We start from the raw sequence: 13,569 nt of genomic DNA, 5'->3' as shown, positions 1-13,569 counted from the left end.
AGTCAGGCCAGTAACTCCTGGTAGTTTCCTGCAGTGCGTCACATGACTGTTTTTTGATCACAAGCACACAATTAATTTGAAGACTGGCAAGACTGTGAGAGCACTAGGCTAGGAGTATGAACATGTATCTTAGGTCTTATCACACCACAGCCACACCTCCTTTGGGTCAATGTTATCACACGTGACCGATTTTATTCATTAGAATTTGTAATTATTACAAGTAAAACTGACTCATAACAACTTGCTATTCTTTTTCTTTTTAAAGCCAACATGGAACAAATAAATGCAGGTGAGACAAGACACCCTTTAGGCAGCTTTCATCTTTCTTAAAAGGCAGCTAGGATAAAAGTTTGCCGTCTGTGTCAGAGCTACATGAAGAGGCTCCCATAGGCAGCATGAGAGCTGTTAGTCTACGTTCTCCAGCTCTCCTGACGTCCTCTCTTCTTCCTACTGAGTGTGCTCAGTGGACAGGAGCCAGTCTAATCCCCTGATATGAGGAGCGCCCTGAGACCTGACAAAGCATTCCTCAGATAAAGACACGCGATCACAGAGATGCCGTGGAATTCCCACAGTTGGGGGGAGGCAGACTGACTGAGTGAGAGCGTGTTTGTGAGTGAAAGCGAGAGAAAAAAAAATGTAGAAATGTTTTTTTTTCCTATACATGAGAACTTTGACTTGACACCCTTCCCCATGAAGACTTCCTTCTCTCCTTTCTCCGATCTTGCTACTTCTCCCCCCGAACTCCCCTCTGCTGTCTGAGAATCTACGCTACAAATGCAAACCAGACCAGGAACCATCCTCTTTCACCTGGGCTTGTCTCTGTCTTCAGCACCCTGCCTGGCTTTTGAAGCCAGACTCCTGACTGTTCCCTCCACACTATCAGAGGTAATGCAAATTAAACCATTTTATTCCAGAAGACGAGAGAAACATCAGTGATAGACAGATCAAGATGAAAAAGAAAGTCATAAAGCATCATTTTCAAGGTGTAAAGAAACAGCTTCCTGTCCGCTTAGCGTTTCACCCAGACATAGCTCCTGTTCCTCTAGACTAGTTCTTTGTAAGGCAGTTTGGTTAAAGTGAGGGGGTGCATCAAAAGCTATAGGGGGTTATGAGGGAAAGAGTTAGAGATTCCCCAGTTCATAAGGGGTTCTGTTACAGACGTTTTTTTTTTTTTTTTTTTTTCCAAGATCCACCAAAGACTCCTAAGTATACCAAGCTCAGACGTCTTTAAGGTCTGACTTGCGTACCCTGCAGTTATGTTGGGATAAATGCTATGAAAGCATCCACTGTATATCTTAAGAATCACAAGACCGTATGGGTCAGTGAGAAACAGACAAAGCTTGTAGGTCTCTAATTGCTGGAAACAGTGTGGTGGTATTAAGGTGTGTTAAACCTCACCTATCGAAAGAGCGGAACTGCTGTAGCGATTCTCTACTTGCATCACCCATGCTCCCTAGAAACGCTGGCGGCCGCAGACTTGGGTCCACTATGATATCATCTGCTGGAGCGCTCACAAGGCTGCGCAGAATGTCCTTCACATTTTTGCCCTTTGAATCAGTAGGGACAGCAGGTCTGACCTCAGACGACAGCGTAGACAAGGCCTCTGAGATGGCGTCCGGCCCATGAGTCGGGCCAGAGGATGACAGATCTGCCTCGCTTACAGCAGCAGAGGTGTGGTCATCACTGATGCCAGAATCATACCGCCTGAGAGAGAAGCCATTCTCCACCTCAGTCCCACCCGAAACAGCACCGCTGTCTAAAGAGACACAGGTAATCATGAAGAAATGCAAGTAATATTGTAAGCTCACAAAACTAAACAAATGACTTTGAAGTTACCTGTACTCCGAGCAGACTGGGAACGCTGAGGGTGTTTCTTGTCATTGTGAGGCTCCAGGATGTCACGGTACTTGGACACCATGAGGACTGATATGAAGTAGACCACTGCCAGAGCCAAAAACTGAGCCTGCTTACTGTCCTCCTGAAGCAAACAACATACACTAAAAAACCTGTCTGCATGTCTTCATCAAAAAGCATTTTTTCAGAAGTGAAAGTAGATTCTGTACGATATGTAAATGTGTTTCCTGTACAACTCACGATATCCCTGAAGACAACAGCCCTGAGACGGTTAATGTCCATGTCCTGAAGCAGCCGGTCCAAGTCTCTGACTGGAGACACGCCACCTGTCACTGCATCAACAGGACTCTGCGTGCATGACAAATCAAACCACATCAAAAGCATTATTATCTGCAAGTGAGGATGTTAATTAATCCACGAGCACTTCGTGTAGCAGGGCGAGCTTTAACAGCTTAGGGAAGCCATCCCCCTGAGATCATGTCCTTAACATAATGGCTTTTGTATAGAGCCACTGCATTATAAATGAGCTTTAACACCCATTTCAGGGAAGAACAACACGACTTTACTGGAAGTCACTGCATCAAATCAAAGGGGCAATGACAAAGGGCCAAGTCTAGTGTAACAAATAGCAACCCTTGTGGTAATACAATAAGATATGAGCTAATGCAATAACACTTGGTTGCTGCTGGTAAACAGGACAAAGGACAAACCTCCTTCTGGGTTAGGGCAGGAAAAGGGTTTAAAAATGTAGGATCACTGTGTGTATGTAAAACAAAGTATGTACAGTACAGCAGCTTCATTGTATTATTTACAATGTTAAACCAATTTAAACCAGCAGGGAATGTGTAGAAAAACTGAGAAATATTATTTGGGTTACTTGCCTGCGCAGATGCCGATTTGACTGCTCCAAGCACAGTGTGTGTTGAGACTTCTGCGCCATGTTTAAATTGGGCTTGCTGACACTCCAGACAGTTTCTCACTGCCATAGCACACACTAGGGAGTGACAGAGAAAGAGATATTATGTGACATCATATAAATAAAGTTACAGTCAGAGAAATATGTACAATAGTAAAAATTTTTGCAAAGAAAGAGAAATCTCAGTGAAAATCCAGCTCATAAACTGAAAAGGAGCAGCTGAGAGAGACAAAAACAAAAGAGAAAAAGTGGGGCCATGACAAGGTCAGTGCTCTGGCCAACTCTGGCAGCATCGTTCACTCTTCCCTGCTCCACCTCTCCTCTCAAGGTCATAGTGCAAGGGTGTGCTCTTGAATCACACCCACTGTGCAGCTCCCATAACAAATGACACTGCTAGGGTGTGCACATGCTGAGTAGGCAGCAAGATACGTCCTTTGCCACAAAGAATATCCTGTGGCCCAACAACTTTAGGTGGCTTCAAAGCTGGCACACTTAACATTTGTAATTTAATGTACCACTCCTCCTGTAGAGGAGCCCCTCCCAACCCCCACTGTGCTGTGCTTGACAACTGACAAATGTTAACTCTGAGGCATTTAGATTACGAAGGGGGGAATTATTCCGTCTGGAAATAGGCTCGCTTTTTCCATTAGGACCACTCTTTCATACGGCCATTTATAAAAAAAGAGAGGGAGAGGGAGGGGTGGAGACGCTAAAACCTTGTTACAGTTTTCCAAAATCAGATTAGGTGCCAGCAATGGGGAGCGCATACCTCATCAAATATTCATTTCACAACGGCTGCCTTCTAAAAACTGAACCTGTACTGTAGTGGCATCGCTTTGCTGCAAAACTCCACCAGCAGAAATATTATCCGAGAGAAGAAATGGTCTCTTGGATAACAAGTTTGCATTTTGACAGCCCTTTTTTTGCAACCATCACACCATCTACAAGCAAAAGAAGATGTGTACATTACAAAGCAAAGAGTGAAGAAATTAATTGAATCAATGTAGAAAGTAAGCTCCTTCTACACGTGAATGTGAGTACACTATTTTGCCCGGTCTTTGCTGAAAAGGTGAAAAAATGAATAATGTACGAATTTCAATATCTTTTATTCAGTGATTGTGAGGCTTGGCTTTTGATGCTGTCAGAGGAAACTTTAATAGCCTTGAACAGACGGCAAGAAAAAAGCCCTCGGGCTACGCTGCGCAGTACAGTAGAGCCAAGGCCGTTATGGACAATTCACTATATCATGCTAGGAGCCATTTTCATGTGATGCCGTGCACTAGGGTTGTAATAACAAGATAAGAGAGCAGTGATATGAGCGAAGCAAATGAGATGAGGGGATGAGAGCAGCTGCAGGAGACAAGAGGAAGAAAGACTAAGACTATAGAAAGGAGGGTCAAAAAGGCTATGGGGAGCCACGACTGGAGCTAATACCCAAGGCTACTGTGACTTGATGTGAAATAGATCAATGAATGAAACAGGGGACAGAGGGCTTGGTAAAGTGAGGAGAGTGATAGAACCTGTAAACTACAGAAAAGAAACACAGCAGAGGACAAATAAAGGTAAGAATGCAAGTCAAGATTGACTTCAACATTTTTGTTAAATGTTTCATTAAATGTAATTTATTAAGGTCCACATACGGAAGCTTAAACTGAAGCAGTGTCAAGTGACAAAATATTTATCTGCCTACCTAGGCGAAGGCACTGACGTAGGATGCCCCCTGATGACATGTTTTTCTCTGCTTCTATCTCTGTGAAGTTGAGGGAGCTGGCAAAGATGAGAACGTCCACAAGGTTGATAAGGCGCTGTAAGAAGGTGACCGAAGCTTCTACTGCCAAACCTTGGGATGGCTCAATGTTCTCCAATTCATGCTGGTAAGAGGGAGGGGGAAAAATAAAATAAAAATCAGTGTATATTAATCATATTGAGTTCCTACATATGTGTAACAAAGGACAGCCATACTGAAAACACACGTGAATATTTTTACATTCAGTTTTTAGATTTAGTGATAGAGCACACAACTTAATGTAACTGAATTATAACAATACTGAGCATGAACCAATTTCAGGTCATTGGCAAAAGCAAAGAATGATGTAAGAGTGCTGCAGTCACTAAGGTCAGACAAGACAAAAACAAACTAACAATGTTAGGAAGCAGCTAACGGTAGTCTAATGTGATTGGAGAAAGGTCAATGTGGATGGATAACTTGGAGCCATCAGCTGCACTTACAGCCACAGACGAAAGTACAAACATTAAACACATCTTTTAGGCATTTAGGGACTCACAGAGGAAGAGGTGGCAGCAGAGAGCAGAGGTAAAATGCCACCACAGGCCATGATGAGGTTGTCCACCACCTGGGAGATAAGGTGTATGCTGTTGTGGACGAACACAACATTCTCACTGCTGTTCACAAAGTCCAGAATTGTCTTTGTGGAGTGGCTAAAAGGCAGAGGACAAAAAGTTCTTTATGTTCTGTTATTACCTTTGAAACCAGCATGCATATCACACATATATTATATTAGCGGCAGTCATCTTACAAAACCTTATACTTTACAAAAAATGTGTTTATCCACATTAAGTCTGAGGTCTACAATACAATAATAAAACTGTCTAAACACAGTAAATTTACAGCAAAACTACTTTAAATAAAATCACCATTCCAGAATTCAATGGACACACTAGTCAAACATTTTCATTCTTACTATTTTTATGTAAGTTAATCACTGTTATTAATCATCATATCAATCTACCAGTCTCAGTGTTTAGTATGAAAACAATTTCTTCCTAAGGATTAGTATGTATTTATTTAAGGTATTGTTTTGTCAAATATAATGCACCAAAATACACATTTTTGTAAGCGTGGGCAAGCGTGTGTCTGTGTGACCATGTCTGTCCGTCATTTTTCTCAACAACCATTAATCCCATTTACAATCTGCGGGTACTGCTGGGGACAGGGGTAAGTGCAGTGTACAGGAGCTGTTGTCATAATTTGGCTTGACACCGATTGGCTGCACTAAGCATTTGAAATATGGTACACTGCAATCTGGACACAACCAGCTGACTGCAGCTCATTACAGTTTCTGCAGAGGATGAGCAGTTCCCTTAAAAGCTCAAATGTGCAATTTTCTGACACCTTCAGAAGATCAATGGACTTCACAGGAAAGACAACATACTTTCCAACAAACAAATTACTAGTGCACCTTCTGACATATGCAAAACCTTATGCCCGTTCCTTAGAGGCTTAAAAACAAATCTTTATTCAATTCATCAATATTATTGTTAACTAAACAATTAGTACAGTATTAGTCAGCAGATTGTTACCGTACCTCCTCCACATCTGGACATCTGTCTCAATAGAAAAGAGCAAGTCAGTGAGGAGACGCTGGTGCATGTGGGACCAGCGGAATTCTGGGATACGAAACATGGTGGAGCGAGGAGCGGACGTGCTGCTGTCTCTTGGCTGTGCTGAAGAACTTCCTGCTGCTGCTGTAGCTGTTGCTGCTGTCAACTGGCCCTGGCTTGTCTCCTATAGAAATACACCAGCAAAATTACTAATGATTTCACCAATTGCAAAAATGTTCACAGTTTATTAAATAAAATATATATTAAAAAATAGAAAGAGGAAAACAATGCATACTGTTGTAGATGTCTCCTTCAGTTCAAGTCTTTCAGTGTCTAAGGCCACATTGGACACGTCCAGTCTGGCAATTTTGATCTCTTTGGTTTTGCTTGAGTCCGTGCTTCTCCGAGTTTCGGAGCCTGGAGCGGTGGAGCTGTTGTCCTGGGCACCTGACAGGGCTTCTTCTCCAGTGGCACCACCGGTCTCTGAGGGCTGGCTGAGTGAGGTGGAGTCAGATGCTGCTGCAGTAGTGGGTGGTGTGTTATCTGAGGACTGCTGGTCTGTATTAGCAGTTTCAGTTAATGAAGTAGACGGTTCCGCTTCTTCTTTGGGTGCTTCTGTGACATTTTGTTCTGCTGCTTCAGCTGTAGGAACCTTCACACAAGGCACCGGTTTCTCAACAACATCACTCTCTTCATTGTTTTCTTGTATTCTAACCTCCTGCTTCTCAACATTGTCTTCTTCAGTTTTCAACTCTTGTTCCTTCTGATCATTTTTTTCACCTTCATCAGCTTCCTGTTTATCTTCATCCTTGTCTGCTACCTCTGCTTCCTCTCCAGCAGCAGCAGAGACATAAGAGGACTCCTCTTGGCTTTCATCAGCATCACTAGGGTGGATCTGATCACTAACCGAAGACACATCCACCAGGTCCTCGTTGAAGACAGACGCTCCACCCAGCACACTGTTTTCTAAACTGGGTGCAGTCTCAGTTTTTCCTTCTTGTTCTGGGTGTTCTGTGTCTCCTTCATTTAAAGAGTCCTCTGTCATGGAGTTTAATGATTTAACTTTGTCAGATTTTTCATCCTCTGTTACAGGTGTTTGTGCATCATCACTTGTAGAGTCTCTAGCCATTTCCACAGGTTGGTTGCTAAGTGTTGTTACTTGATTATCATCACTCTTGTCGGTCAAAGTCTCAGTCTGTGCTTTCAGCTCATTCCCTTCACTCTGTTCTTCTGTACTAGTTTTTTGTATTACTGCATCTTCGTTTGCATTTCCATTTCCAACACTTGAGCCATCCCTGGATGTTTCATCCACTTGCTCCAGCTCATCTTCGTCGGCCCTGGCGAGGATGTTGGACACAGTGATGGATGTTTCTTCCCTTCTGTCACCAGCCTCCTGTGGGCTGGAGGTGATTGTGGAGCTAGATGCTGAGTCAGGGGAATTCTGGGACAGCTCGTCCACTGTAAGCTCAATGACAGTGGAGGGAGCCGTCTCTTCTGCAGGTGGCCCGTTAACACATTCTGTAGTCTCAGAACTTTGGCTGACACCAGATATGGTGCGAATTGTGCCCTGAGAGCCTGTCGACTCCTGATGCTGGTACTGACGGAACATGCGGGACAGATTCTCTTTGTGCTGCTCAAAAGTCACCTGGAAACACAAAATATGTTGCCACATTAGACACACTAATGCACTTTGCTCTTTACTCATTACAATGTAAAATTTTGCAACCCTCCAAATCTCATATCATATTTTTTTTAAATTGCACAAAGACAACATAATAAATGAAACTAAGAAAATGTGCACTTTTTTAATCACTTAAATGTGATGTCAGACACATGTTTGGACTGAAGCAACAAAAGATTGGAAAAGATGTGTACTGCTATAAAGCCACCAGGTGGAAAATCTAAAAGTTAACAACTAATGAGGTGAACTGGCAACAAGCCAGTAACATGACTGGATATAAAAAGAGCACCCCAGAGAGGCTGCGTCATTAGAAAAGTCAGGATGGGAAGTGATTCACCACTGAAAATAGTTTTTAAGAAGATTTTTAAGACGTGAAAGCGGAAAGACTTTAGGGATTTAATCATCTGCAGTACATAATATCATTTAAAGACTCAGAGACTCCAAAGAGTTCACAAGAGACCGGGCTGAAAGCAGATACTGAATGATCTTCAGGCCTTCAGACAGCACTGCATGAACCTGTTCAATGGAAATCACTACATGAGCTCATAATTTCATCCACAAAAGTAAGCTAAAACTTGATAAAAGTAATCGAAAAAAACTGCAAGTTCTTTGCTTTTTTTTGAGCCAGACATCACTTAAGGAGACAGGCGTCCTTAAGTTCTGGCTCAGTTCAAAAACAAGCTTCATTGGTGGATGTGGAAGACCGCTTGCAGTCATCATAGTGGACATGACTTAGGTAACTTGCGCATGTCATGTGATGCATGTTTAATGCTGAATATACAGGTTTTAACCCAACGTACTATAGGCTGCCATCTTTTCAGAGATGGCCTATTTCTTAACCCTCATGCATTGTTCGCAAACACTACCCTAATGTGTTTGACATGACCAAGACTGTAATAAAGGTTCAAAAGAATCCAGTCCACATTCACCTTTTCTATTAAAAATGAGCCATTTTGTGTGTTTTTTTTTCAATTTTCAGCACCACCCCTTATAAAATTGGTGATTAAAGGGTTAAAATCCTGGGGGAAAATGATTTTTTCACTACTGTTGATTAGAACTGAAGTTAATTAAAAGGTCTATGCAAAAAAATTTCAAAAAAATATTTATCTAATATATTTTTAAAACCGTTAAAGTTAGGGGACGTTTTTGTCCCCGAACAACACATTAGGGAGAAAAAAGAAAATCCAGTGCTGTGCAAAAACTAATAATGCAATCAAGTCAATTTTTTTACTGATGTTTGACATGACCAAGACTGTAATAAAGGTTCAAAAGAATCCAGTCCACATTCACCTTTTCTATTAAAAATGAGCCATTTTGTGTGTTTTTTTTTCAATCTTCAGCACCACCCCTTATAAAATTGGTGATTAAAGGGTTAAAATCCTGGGGGAAAATGATTTTTTCACTACTGTTGATTAGAACTGAAGTTAATGAAAAGGTCTATGCAAAAAAAATTCAAAAATATATTTATCTAATATATTTTTAAAACCGTTAAAGTTAGGGGACGTTTTTGTCCCCGAACAACACATTAGGGAGAAAAAAGAAAATCCAGTGCTGTGCAAAAACTAATAATGCAATCAAGTCAATTTTTTTACTGATGTTTGACATGACCAAGACTGTAATAAAGGTTCAAAAGAATCCAGTCCACATTCACCTTTTCTATTAAAAATGAGCCATTTTGTGTTTTTTTTTTTTTCAATTTTCAGCACCACCCCTCATAAAATTGGTGATTAAAGGGTTAAAATCCTGGGGGAAAATGATTTTTTCACTACTGTTGATTAGAACTGAAGTTAATTAAAAGGTCTATGCAAAAAAATTTAAAAAAAATATTTATCTAATATATTTTTAAAACCGTTAAAGTTAGAGGACGTTTTTGTCCCCGAACAACACATTAGGGGGTAAAATTTGCCCACAGTGTACCGTTGACCTATGAAAAATTTTAAAATCATATTAACAAAATTTATGTAAAATTAAGCTTATTGAGGAAAAATGATTCAATTTGTCCACATATTGACAAAGTTATGGCCAAAATAAACAGAAAAATTTCTCTCAGAGGACAAAAATGTCCCGAACAACGCATGAGGGTTAAGACAATGCCAAGTCACACACTGCACATATTACAGCATGGCAACATATAAAAAATCATGGGTGCTTAAATGGCCTGCCTGCAGTCCAGGTCTGTCACCCCACTGAGAACACCAGTGTTCTTGTGCTTAGGAAACCTGCTCCATCCTTACTGAAATGCTATGCTGGCATCAAACTAAAAGTGAGTATATATATTTAAAAAAGTTATACAAGTCAGTTGTAAATTGTTGTCAGCAGCGTATAAATGAATTCTGTGTTTAAAACTCCTTCCCTCCTCCAGCATCCACTGTTTGCTTTTCTCTCCATGTTTCATTTTACGCCTTAACATCCTGTTTAAAGAGGAAATGTCAAATTATGAAAGCAAGTTATTCTCAAAATGCCCATTTGTTGTGAGCTTATTACAACAAACCACTGGGACCATTTGTGGCCTGTACTGTAGCATATTTAAAACTTTCTCTCTCTCTTATGTGCAGCTGCCCACGGCCTATTAACCTCTATCAGTCTTCTTACCATCTGATATGGGTAGAGTAGACTGCTAGTCTATAATGACAATGGTCTGCAATGGCATTTGAGGAAGAGCCCATCCATGTAAGCAGTCATAGATTAGCAGTAGATACTATTAGTGTGTGTCTCCTGGCTGTGCTGAGTGCGTGTCCAGCATTGGCAAATCCTCCCACGCCTAATTTAAGACCCTGCATTAATCACTGAGCTTGGAGGACAGAAAGTCAAAGATGGGTTGGTGGTGGAAGGAGGGGGTGAAACTAGAACCACTCTTTGCTGCTTTTTCACCTGAGGCTATTTGGACAGACGGAGAAGAAAGAGAGTGAAAGCGTGAGAGAGAAATGGTGAGAAAAAAACAAAGAAGAAGGAAGCTGGAGATGAAAAGGAAGAAAAAAAATAAGAAATTAAAAAGGAGGAAGAGAAAGAAAGTGAGTCATTGAGAGCGGAAGAAAGGAAAGGAGGAGAAAGAAGCTGATTATTTGTAATTAATTAGGCGTTATTGTTCTAAATTAGCCTGCTACACGGGTGCTCATTAATCTTCTGTAGTGGGAAGCAGTGATTGGTAATCCATAGCTGTTTTCTGAGTGCACAGCCTGTTTTAAATGCGCCAGTAGTCTGTCTCTTTCTCTCCCTCTCTCACTCCTGCTCTCCCACTGATCACACGGCGAGACCTTCTACCCCATTAGTTTGAGCTTAATTTGACATTTAGCATTTTTAGCAATTAAAAGACTGCATTCAGAGTGCACTGCTATGGAAATTATGCGGGAAAGCAGAGCAGCACATAACGTCATAGATTCAGGATGCAGTCTGTACATTAAGATGATGTATGCTGGCCTTAAATGGGGCTCTGTAACAGATCCAGTTACCATTAGACAGAGGTAGTGTATGTCTCTGTGGTTTTTAAAAGAGCGCTTAGCCTTGCTACGATATATAGAAACTGCCCTGGGTGGCTAAGACATCAATGCTGATCTAATCTAATTTCATTCTACTCCCCGACTCGGCCTGGCCTTCCTGGGTTATGGAAAAATGTTATGGTAATGTACAAAAACATGGTGGCCTTTTCTAATGTGACAGGTAACATGGTATTAACTGATCACAGCATAGCTAGATCATGCAAATTAGAAATGCTTCACAAACGGACAAATATACAAATAATAATACTGTATGACTAACAAAATCAGATCTCTACTGTTTTGCAGTAAAATACACCTGAATGCCTCACACAGCGATCACATTACCAAACCCAACTTGCTCCCATGACTGTACAGCATAATAATTCCGGAAACAACACCATACTCTGCTGCAGTACTGTAGGTGAGAGTTCTCCATTCTCCATTTAGATCAGTGATAGAGAGCAACCGCAAAACAAAGGGGAAACTGGGAGGGTAGCATAGCTCTAATCTGATTAGCTAAACACAATCTCTCCTCCAAAATCAATGTCATCTGCTACTGCAGGTCTAGTCCTGTGGTTTTGCTGGGGTTTACTACATCTCACATCTTGCTAAAATATTTTACTTTGTAATTTTCTCCTGCTCAAATTAGTCTTTTTTTTTGCAATCATTCACTAAAATTCACTAAAACAATCTTAAGAGTAATAAAACTAAAATTTCAGAATTCAAAGCAGATGATACACACAGATGCTAGAAATGTGTGCAATGATTACTACTGGATAGCGCAGACAACACAGTTTTTATCTTGCATTGACTTCTAACCTCCTTCTTTTGTCCTCTTAACAATGTACCTTAAACTCTTTGCCAAGAGCAACAGCTTGAGTCTATAATGTCTCAATAATCCCAGAAGGAAAATTCGGTACAGCCAGACTATTTAACTCTAATGTTTGGCATCAGAATCAGTATGTTTTGAGTTTAATTTGAGGTTTTAAATCCCACACCCTATCTTATACGTTATTAAACATCTAGTTCTGCTCCTTATCTCTGTGGTAAAATGTCTGACAGGTATAATGACATTAGTCGACAGAATGCAGAGTATGAAGGGCAGTGGGTCCTTCACGCCCTGATGTCTTTCTTTTGGAGACCTCCTTGTTCTCTAACTGATTTGTGTGCAGAGATGGACGAGGGGCACCTTGGGTGGGGTGTGTGGGCTAAGAGTGGGAGGGCTGTAGTGTCAGCATGCCCACCTGCAGGAACATCTGTCTATTCAGAGACATGCACAGGCAGATGCAGTCACATGCTAATGACTGATGTCCAAAGATTCAAACTAGACTGCAGATACAGCGTAACCAAATGCCTTTCCTTCTTCCTATGACTATTTTTTTTCCAAAAAAAACTACAAACTAAAATAAAATAAAATATTGGTTTGACTCATTAAAAAAGTTCACCAAAAACCAATAATCTGCACATTTAAGTAGTCGAGTAGTACTTTTCTTTGTTGGTAATTACTAATCTGTGCCTCAGCTCTTGGAAATGATAATGAATAGTAAAGTGTGCTATACTACAATACAGTAAAGACAAGGTATCTTAACGTACTTTATCTACATAGACAACAACCTACCAATTTTGTCATATTTGACACAAAGCACACTAAATCCTTGTAAAAGGGAAGTGTGCAAATATGTATTTGCAAATGCATATATGCACATATCGAGAGGCTCCCAGTAGGCTGGTTGTATTTATGAGGCCTTGTTTCTCTGATTGTTCTCGTGCAGTTCCAATGAATATTCAATGGGTTCGGAGAGAGAAGCCTTTGCTGCAGTAGAGCCCAAGAGAAAAGGAGAGCAAAGAGAAAATGTGCCTGATAACTCACATTCACTGAAACACACACAATCGCTTTCACACACACACACACACACGTGTACACGAACACGCACTTATCATGCGCACATACACAGCCCTGCAGCAGTGGGAGGAGAGAGCAACAGTGACAAACAGCTTTGGTGCTACAAAGGTGGCAGGAAATCTATCAAACGGGACAATAAAATTGCAATTGAGTTTCTTTAGCTTTTTTTATAGCAGATGCATGTATCTTGAACCCGCTGCAACTATCCAGGGCTCAGACGGCTCCTCTGCACTGTGGATGCATGTGTGTGTGGATGCATGTGTGTGTGCATAGATGCGTGTGTGTGAGTGAGTGGGTGAGAATCTCACATCTTGCAAATAAATGGGTTTTAGTGCACGTTTGTGCTAAAATACTGTGGGACAGCATTGTTAGCTTGTCAGCAAAGTTAATCTAAAAA

At 41.0% G+C, this 13,569-nt stretch overlaps 1 protein-coding gene across 4 annotated transcripts in view; it reads right to left on the bottom strand.

Moving 5' to 3' along the window:
* Window positions 1–13,569, bottom strand: part of lrba (LPS-responsive vesicle trafficking, beach and anchor containing) — a 158,939-nt gene that overhangs the window by 109,886 nt on the left and 35,484 nt on the right. For 3 of the 4 annotated variants that reach the window (XM_028403060.1, XM_028403068.1, XM_028403039.1), the window contains 8 exons: window positions 6,408–7,757; window positions 6,097–6,296; window positions 5,056–5,209; window positions 4,461–4,641; window positions 2,736–2,848; window positions 2,095–2,202; window positions 1,837–1,978; window positions 1,399–1,756 (listed from right to left, as the gene is read on the bottom strand). In XM_028403060.1, coding sequence (XP_028258861.1) covers window positions 1,399–1,756; window positions 1,837–1,978; window positions 2,095–2,202; window positions 2,736–2,848; window positions 4,461–4,641; window positions 5,056–5,209; window positions 6,097–6,296; window positions 6,408–7,757 — 2,606 coding nt within the window. The remainder of the gene's footprint in view (window positions 1–1,398; window positions 1,757–1,836; window positions 1,979–2,094; window positions 2,203–2,735; window positions 2,849–4,460; window positions 4,642–5,055; window positions 5,210–6,096; window positions 6,297–6,407; window positions 7,758–13,569) is intronic. The other variant, XM_028403050.1, reaches the window with a different exon arrangement.

Source organism: Parambassis ranga, chromosome 1 (assembly GCF_900634625.1).
Source record: "Parambassis ranga chromosome 1, fParRan2.1, whole genome shotgun sequence".
In the NCBI taxonomy this organism is placed as follows: Eukaryota; Metazoa; Chordata; class Actinopteri; family Ambassidae; genus Parambassis; species Parambassis ranga.
This window is presented reverse-complemented; position numbering and strand designations above follow the sequence as displayed.